The sequence below is a fragment of the Etheostoma spectabile genome, unplaced genomic scaffold, assembly GCF_008692095.1.
Source record: "Etheostoma spectabile isolate EspeVRDwgs_2016 unplaced genomic scaffold, UIUC_Espe_1.0 scaffold00569769, whole genome shotgun sequence".
Classification (NCBI taxonomy): domain Eukaryota; kingdom Metazoa; phylum Chordata; class Actinopteri; order Perciformes; family Percidae; genus Etheostoma; species Etheostoma spectabile.
The window spans coordinates 1-9,091 of NW_022605310.1; the positions used below are offsets into that span (position 1 = coordinate 1).

The 9,091-nt window shown below is 40.6% G+C and overlaps 1 protein-coding gene across 1 annotated transcript; it reads left to right on the forward strand.

Annotated features, from left to right (window-relative positions):
• Positions 1-5: 5 nt before the first annotated feature.
• On the forward strand, positions 6-7,349 carry LOC116685318 (tumor necrosis factor receptor superfamily member 6B; the record flags this gene model as incomplete). Its single annotated transcript, XM_032510438.1, has 3 exons — positions 6-51; positions 1,979-2,158; positions 5,228-7,349. Coding segments are annotated over 3 exons (555 nt in total), but the record flags the coding sequence as incomplete, so codon positions are not given.
• Between the last annotated feature and the right edge of the window lie 1,742 nt (positions 7,350-9,091).

Below are 9,091 nucleotides of genomic sequence, written 5' to 3' on the forward strand. Positions count from 1 at the left end.
GCGTCCGCCACAGCGAGTGTCCGTCCGGACAACAGACGCTGACCACAGGTAGGCTGCCGCTTCTGCCGCTTCTGCCGCTGCCGCTGCCGCTTCTGCCGCGGTGATGAGCCAACCGCTCGGGTACAGGAGGGCTGGAAGTCTCCATCACATCTAGTTCACAACAGTTCCAGGTTTTAATGTAAAGGGAGATCAGGGATCAGCACCACAGTGTCAAGCAGGGAAGATTCCAGGATTATTCGTTGGATTGCTCCAAATAATATCTATCTATCTATCTATCTATCTATCTATCTATCTATCTATCTATCTATCTATCTATCTATCTATGTATCATCTTTTGCTCTATCTATCTATCTATCTATCATCTTTTGCTCTATCTATCTATCTATCTATCTATCTATCTATCTATCTATCATCTTTTGCTCTATCTATCTATCTATCTATCTATCTATCTATCTATCTATCTATCTATCTATCTATCTATCTATCTATCATCTTTTGCTCTATCTATCTATCTATCTATCTATCTATCTATCATCTTTTGCTCTATCTATCTATCTATCTATCTATCTATCTATCTATCTATCTATCTATCTATCTATCTATCTATCTATCTATCTATCATCTTTTTATCTATCTATCTATCTATCTTATATTCTTGAAAACCAGACAAACAGACTAACAATCCATTTAAGCGCCAAAGTACTGACCACATGACGCCATTAAGACCTGTCAGAGAAACTGTTTGTCATCTCATTGACTTGACTCCATCACCCACAATGCTCGAGTCCAGTATATTTGCATACTGCTGTGGCAACTCTGATTGCTGCTTGCAACATTATTTCAAAAACTACCTTGACTCAGCAACTATGGTTTCAGATCTGTTAATTTAATACGACTTTAAGTCTATTTAGTTGTTAAGCCGTCCTTAAGCCTGCACGTTTCCTTTAAATTAGGAATATAACGGATTAAGATTGTACTCGTACCAGGTCTCGGAGCTCCACACTAACACTGCCTGAAGCTGCAACAGCTGTACTCTGTTACTGTTGTTATTGTTACAACCAATCAGACAAGCCGTGCCGTTGGTTTATGTTCATTTAAAAAGGTTTAAGGAAACAGCTGAACAGCATCACTACCACACCATTACAGCAGGAGGATTTTAGGACATTTACTGCCCCACAGAGGCAAACAGCTGCAACTAGACTACATTTACATTAATTTAGCACACAACAACAATATATTTAAGGGACATTAAGTATAATTTAACTCTAAACTTAACTCGTCTGACTGTGTCTTCCCGTCAAAATTGAAAAAAAACACTGTTTTTGTGCTTTTTAATCAATGTTTGTCACTTTTTTTGACATTTTTAACACTACGTAACATTAACTTATTACTAGTTTTACAGTTATTTGGGGTTTACGGTCAACAAACCTCATTTATAGGAAATTATGCCTAATATTTGACTTAGAAAAGCAGAAATTAGGAATTATTGAGACTAAAATTAAAGGAATGGATGTTTGATGGATAATCACAGGCTGGAATATGTCAACTTTTACGCAATACTATTTCAAAAACACTTTTCAAATGCTATAAAATTGAATAAGACGCCCCAAAATTAATGAAAGTAGAGATGTGTACTAGCCAAAGAGCGTTGTGTTGAATCAATCATGTTATTTTGGGTACAGGAACGTAGATATAGGCCTGAGGACAACATGAGGGTTAAAAGGACCTGCAAAGAAACTCTCAGGGGCTTTGCACTTTGGGTCCCTACAATTATTTGTAGTTTTAGACATTTTCATGTGTGGCTCATTGCACATATCTTTTTTCCAAAGTGCATATCATTTGTTTGGCTGCAAAGAGAGTTTTTTTTGTTTTACTGACACTCAAAGTGTGACTCATCTGGACAGATAATTTCATCAGGACCACCGATGTGGCACTCGTCTTTTATCTAAAAACCAATGTCCCGTTGTCCTCCTCCAGGGACCTGACGAGGACACAGTGTGCCAGACCTGTCCCGACGGCAGCTACTCCACCACCGTGTCCGCCGTGCAGAACTGCACGCTGCACAGAGGCTGCGAGGCTGCGGGGCTGAGGCTGGTGCTGAAGGGCTCCACCTGGCACGACAGCGTGTGCACGAGCTGCGAAGAACTCAAATCCAGAGGTGAGACAACAACAAGTAACCCCAAACCGTCCGAACACATGGGTCGTTAATGCCTAGCCTCGAACACGACCCACAGAAGCGTGTTCTGTCCTCGTATCCAAACCAGAGAGGGTCCGATACTAGTTTTTCCTCCTGATATCGATTCCGATACCAGGACCTGCGTCTCGGCCGACAGCGAGTATTGATCCGATACCAGTGTGTCAGATCTTCTAACATTTGTGTTGTCTTCCGCTCAAAATGGAAAATCACACTTTTCTTGACGCTTTTTATATCGATGTTTGATTTTTCTGACGTTTTTGTCCCTTTTTTTTTTTAAACACTTTTGACCCTTTTTGCAATGTTTGTCCACTTTTTTGTCAATACGAATCAGTGACTATTAACTAGTTTTACAGTTATTTTGGAATTTATGATCAATAACCCTCATGTATAAGAAATTATACCTAATGTTGAGTTAGAAAAGCAGAAATTAGGAATTATTAGACTAAAATGAAAGGAAATGTTTGATAGATGATCACAGACTGGAACATGTCAACTTTAAATGCTATAAAATTGAATAAGACGCCCCAAAATTAATGAAAGTAGAGATTGTACGTGCCAAAGAAGCGTTGTGTGGAATCAGTCATGTTATTTTGGAGAATTAAAAAGAACATGATAGGAAAACGGGTCAATTTGACCTGAGGACAACATGAGGACGTCATGAGGGTTAAAGGTGCACTATGAGTTTCCTGCGTGGTTTCAGCGCGATTTCATTTTTATTTCATATCAAAGGCGTCTCTCCTTGAACCGCTAGCTGCCTGCCCCCTGAATACACTGTGAAAAAGCCCGATCTTGGGAAACAACACAGGCGTCAATGTCGAAAAAACACTAAAGGCACAGGCTGTGCACCAAAATACAACAAACCACATTCCAGCCAATCAGCACCAAGATGGTTGCGGGAGGAGTGGGGGTTAGAGAAGGCCGATTTACAGTCGACACATCCGAGCTTGCTTAACCGAATAGATAGATATTAATTCAATTCAATTTCAATTCAATTTTATTTATGGTATCAATTCATAACAAGAGTTATCTTGAGACACTTTACAGATAGAGCAGGTCTAGACCACACTCTATAATGTACAAGGACCCAACAGGTCTAGTAGTTTCCTCCAGAGCAAGCAACAGGGAGAGAGTGGAGAGGAAAAACTTCCTTTTAGGAAGAAACCTGGGACAGACCCAGACCCAGACCCAGACCTAGACCTAGACCCAGACCCAGACCCAGGCTCTTGGTAGGCGTTCTCTGGTAGTTCATGGCATAGCAGGGCACTGTGCGGCATTACAAGGCATTAATGATTAAAAAAAAAAAAAGGGAAATTATGGTGTTACAGCAGCACACGTACATCAGACACACAACACAGAATATAAATATGCCAGGACTCTCCCCCTTGTAAACTAACTGGGTTAGGGTGAGTTATTTTATTGCGAATGAAAGGCTTGATCCAATCAAGTAGGTCATCGGATCAAATCGAAACATTGACAGCAGTACTGCTGCCGGTTCTGCCCATAGACAGTTAAAGAAATGGACCAACAGATCCCGTTGTTCTGGACGGAGACCAGTGAAGGAAAATAGAAGCACTGTTCCAGTGATGGCTTGGCATTACACTGTCAAAGTGGCGCAAACATGAATGGCAGTCAATGGGATGCTAACTGAAGGTGATGGCTTCGTAGCATGGGAGCTACGATTAGAGACGAGAGGCTTACCCCCTGCTTCTGCCGCTGATTACCTTTTTCTTCTTCTTTTAGTCCGTAGACTTTTTTACCCCACCTGGCTCGAATGTCAAACTCTGCCTATGCTGGAATCTCTAATTTAAACCAGAGGGCTTTGCGGCCGTGGTTTTAACGCCGTTAACAATGTGAAACGGTCGCAGTTTGGTTAGGTTTAGGCCCGAAAAACGACTTAGTTAATGTCTGTAAAAAGGTTAAATACAGGTTTTCTCCCTTTATTCAATGCAAGTCCAAACTGAAGCACACGCTTGTTAGTCTGTAAATTTAATTACATGACTATGAACATCTATGGTTCCTGACGTTGGACTTAAAAGTGCTGGGCATTTTGTTATTTTCCTCAATTGTCGTCCCCCATCCTGCTGAAAACCTCCTCCTCTACAGCTAATAACTTATGTTCAGTTACTATGGGGACGCCCTGATAGCTCAGTGGGAGAGCAGGCGCCCATATATGGAGGTTTACTCCATGACGCAGCGGTTGTTGTTGTCATTGTCTTGGGTGGTGCTAAGTGCCGGGTGGTGCAACGGTGCCTTTGCAAAAGAAGAAGTACAACAGAAAACTCAGATAGTCAGATAGTCTAGCGGTCTGGATTTACCCTGCAGGAGTGAGGACCAGGTAACCATAGTCCTCAGATTGGACAGATAGTCTAGCTAGCTGTCTGGATTTACCCTGCAGAGACCTGAGGACCAGGTAACCATAGTCCTCAGAAATCAGCAGAAATTTCAAATTCCCACACAAAGAAAGCAGAAGGCGAAGGACCTCCGGCTGAAATGAGAGACATCCAGCAGATTTCCGGCGAGACTTAAACAATCCCGAAAATAAAACATCGTCGATATAGACTACGGAGGTGGGGGGGGATCACCAGACACCTTGCGACAAGATATCATCACGATACTTACGCCACGATATAATATTATTGTGATTTTAAACATGTTGCAATATTCTGCGATATTTATATTGCAATTTATAACGTTTTTCCCAACTTCTGATTTTTCCCAATTTCAAATCACGTCCCCAAAAGGAAACTTAGTCCACATCTGTTTCATCTAAAAAGAAACATTTCTCTGTTTGTTCATCTCACTTCAATGTTATTGTTGAAAAATGGGACAAACTGACCAACAAATACATGATAAAAGATCCATTCTTGACACCTGTGTATCGATACAGTATTGCCACTGAAAATATCGCGGTACTACGCTGTATCGATTCCCCCCCCACCCCTAAAGGACAGCAATGTATTCTGTATCTGTTTTTTTTTGTCCCACCCCTGTTCCTCACCAGTTCCTGATTCCCTTCTTTCTTTCCTGCAGACAGCGGGGACTACCTCAAAGAAATCATCCCGGCTTTCTTCATCCACCATAAAATGAACGCCCGGCGGCTGCGTCAGGTCGTTCACAACCTCCCGTCCGAGGACGGCAAGAGGCAAGGTGGAGCTTCAGGTCTCAACCAGTCGGAGCTCCACGCGCGGATCAACAGCTGGGTCGCCTCCGCCTCGGCCAATCAGATCCGGCAGCTCCCGGGGATCCTGACCCAAACGGGAGCGACCGGCGTCGCCGAGCGGCTACACAACAAGCTGCAGAGAATCGAGTCGAATCTAAAGCAGCTGTGTGCTCTGGGTAATGAGGTGGACGTACAGTGAAAGGCTGAGGTAGAAAGTACGTAGTTATACTGTAGCAACAAAAGAGGTCCAGTGTTCATTCGAAAAAAAGACTTTTCTATTTTTTTCCTGTAGTTCAAGAATTGCTGCCCTATTCGAGAGGCACGGTCAATACAATACTTCTTTTTGTATGAGTTAAAAACAGAATACCGTTCAATTAGTGGAATAGTTTGTTCACTTCCATCTGCATTAAGCGGATTAACATTCCCTTTTTTTTCAGGACATTTCAGTTTTTTGTTGTTGCTGTTTTTTTATTCTTAGAATTGACCAAACAACCCAGACCTTACCCTGCTTTAAATGACCTGCTCCTTTGCTGTTTGCATAAGAAATAACCATAATAACTATGCCAGGCTATATGTTTTCAGGTGATCCACAGGAATAGTATGTCATGTAATATTAGATCATATTAGGAAAAAGATTTAAAAAAAAAAGGTCTGTTCATGAGGAGTACACGCCTCACAGGCGAACCAATTAAAGAAAATTCATGAGATCACACGTGCATACTTGTGGTATCTGACTGAACCCTTTAAAACTGTAGTAGGCAGTGTATTTTTGGCATTGTTGGGCAAAAATTCCATAAAACCCTTTCAGCCTAAAGACTTCTGAACGTCCTCTTGGCTCTGTTTACAGACGAGAGACTCTTTGGCCAATCACAGGCCAGAGAGCTCCGGTTCTGGGAGTGAAAATCCCGTTCAGTTTCTCAATCAGGGTTTTGATTGGTGATTGGCTAGTAAAGGTCTACCATTGAGGTCCATGATAGTTTATGCACACAGTCTTGTTCCTTTGCCTTTTTTACGTTTTTTTTATTTTTTATTATAATGCGCCGAGTCAAATGTTTTATGGTCCCAATTCATCTTGTAGCTGGTTGGCTTGATTCCAAGCACCAAGACTCATTATATAAGCATTTAAAGTTTTAGTGCGTAACTTTTTGGACCTTAATGAATGTGACTGTGTTCAGATGATTGTCGTCCAGCAACTTTCCTAATAGTGGCTACTAGTAACTGCGTGGGGGGGGGGGGAGAGGCGATCACGGAAGGATTGTTTCATGTGGATGCGCCAACAGTGTTGTTGTCATTACTCAGAGTTCCTCATGGGGGCGACAGAAACGACGCACTATAGCTTTAATGTAAACATCAGTAGAGATATTGAATGGGGAAAATCACTTCCAGAACCAGAGCCATTCATAAAAGTGGGAGCGAGGGAGCATTCCTATTGGCTGTTCCTCACATGCAGACAGAGAGGGGAGAGGCGGAGCTGCAGGAAGAGGTCTCACTCTGCTTGAAATTCTGACTTTTGTGCGTGCTTTCTAACTACTGCAGCTTTAACAAGGTACACATTTTCCGCAAAGGTCTTACTGTACATTTCACCTGGGTCCTTACAGCAACAAGCATTGTATGTTACAACACAATTAACAACAAAAACCTCCTATTCTTTTTTTCTGGGGGTGAAAACAGAGAGAGAACTTGCAGGAATACAGAATATAGTGACGTGAAGTGTCGGGCTTCAGTATATCTACCTCTGTCTATGTCTGCAGTTTAACAGGCACCGGTTTGTCATTTTGTGTAGCGGCTCACTATGTGAACTTAATTTATTTTTGCTATTTATAGAAAACGAGGTAAAATGCATCGTGAGAGGAACGCGGGTGGAGGAGTTTTTGTGTTTTGTGCCATTCGTGATTGACATTTAAAGCAAGAGTAGAACTGTATGCAAGTGAATCTGGAGCATGTGTGGCTGCTTTGAATGACGCTTTGAATAAATATGATCCCAAATGTAAACAATGGTACTTGTTTTTTCTTATGTATACAGTACCAGTCAAAAGTTTGGAAACACATTTTTTCATTCACATGAATGGGAAAGCATGTCCAAACCTTTGACTGGTACTGTGCTTTCTTATGATTTCTATCATAAACAGAAACAAATCAGATCAAATCAAGTTAGACGGACGTTATTCATTCATCTTGCATAAAGCCCTTTAATTTCTTTTTTTTTTTGGAAATTCATAATAAGAGTTCTTCTCCAGAATGACTCCTTTTGACTGGTAGAAAACATTTTAGAATAACATCCCTGTAAGACAACAGTGGATCATTTTAAGCAATCAATTACTCAAACATAACAAAATGCTACTCAAAGAGCTCTACAGTGATTTAAGAAAGAGTCTGGATTTAGTCTTTTTGTTTTCTCTCAGCAGAGCTGTAATGTACAAAGTACAAATACTTAATTACTGTACTTAATGTAATGTACTTAATGTAATTTTCCCATGTCTGTACACTACTTTCGATATTCATATTTCCGAGACTTTTACTCCACTACATTTCCCCTAATTATCTTAGTTACTCGTTCCTACAAAATAAAATCAGAAGACATTTGTTACATTGGAAAAAATAAGGTTTGGTGAAACATTTCTCCTAGATATTCAAGTTTGTTGCCAAGTGGCAAAAAAATGAAGAAATAAACCATAGGCCATAACTAAAGAAGAAGAGGAAGAAGCATAGGAATGCATGCTACCTGCTCGACTCGCTCACACACCTCTACTCGGCTTTTGGTTTTCCATTATGATAAAAGTCCCTGCAGACCTGCAGACAGCTGATTGGTCGGAGAGAATTGTCCCTATTCACTGCGTCATCACTGCTAGGGACAGATGGGGGGGGGTCCTGAACAAACCCGCCATTTTTACCCCTTGTGTTGTCTTCCCGTCAACCGTGAAAAAACTGTATTTTTTTTTTTTTTGGTGTTTTTTCCAAAGTTTTTTGATATTATTCATGTTATTTTTTGTGACAAAAATAAGTAACTGAAAACGGGTTGATTTGACCCAAGGACAACATGAGGGCAAAATGGTTTAGTTTAGTTTAGTTTTTTGCTGCACATGCCGAGAATCAAAACACAACACCTTCAACGTCCTGTGTGAGACATGGAGGGGAAAACAATCAGAATCAGAATCAGAATCAGAAATACTTATTGATCCCCGAAGGGAAACTCTGTGTTACAGTTGCTCAGATATTAGAAATATAAGAAATATAAATAAAGAAAAGAAAAATATAATTATGAAATAATTATATGAAATAAAGAAATGTAATTTGTTACCTCTGTAACAAAAAACATGTACTGGGGACAAACACCTTTGCAAGACCTTGACTTTGTTTTGCAATATCTCCAGTTTCATTGTTGAGATCTCCAGCAGACAGAGATTTTTTTTACTGTATTTCATTTCAAATTGACTGACTAATAAACGTGATACATCACCCTGGCCATAACTGAACTGTGAATGCACTCTGAAAAGGGTGGTGTTCTCCTAAAAATACAGATATCAATGGATTTTATTCAATTATGTCATATTTATTAAGTGTGAAGGAGTGAACTCTGAGCACTGACTTGCACAACCAGCTGTTATTACAACACACACACAACTGCTCTTTACAGTATAATGCAAGATGTCATTCCCCTTTCAGTTGTGAAACTGAAAACTTAAAAAAAAAGATGTAAGTATGTGTGTATGTGAGGTGTTGACGGAAATGCCTGA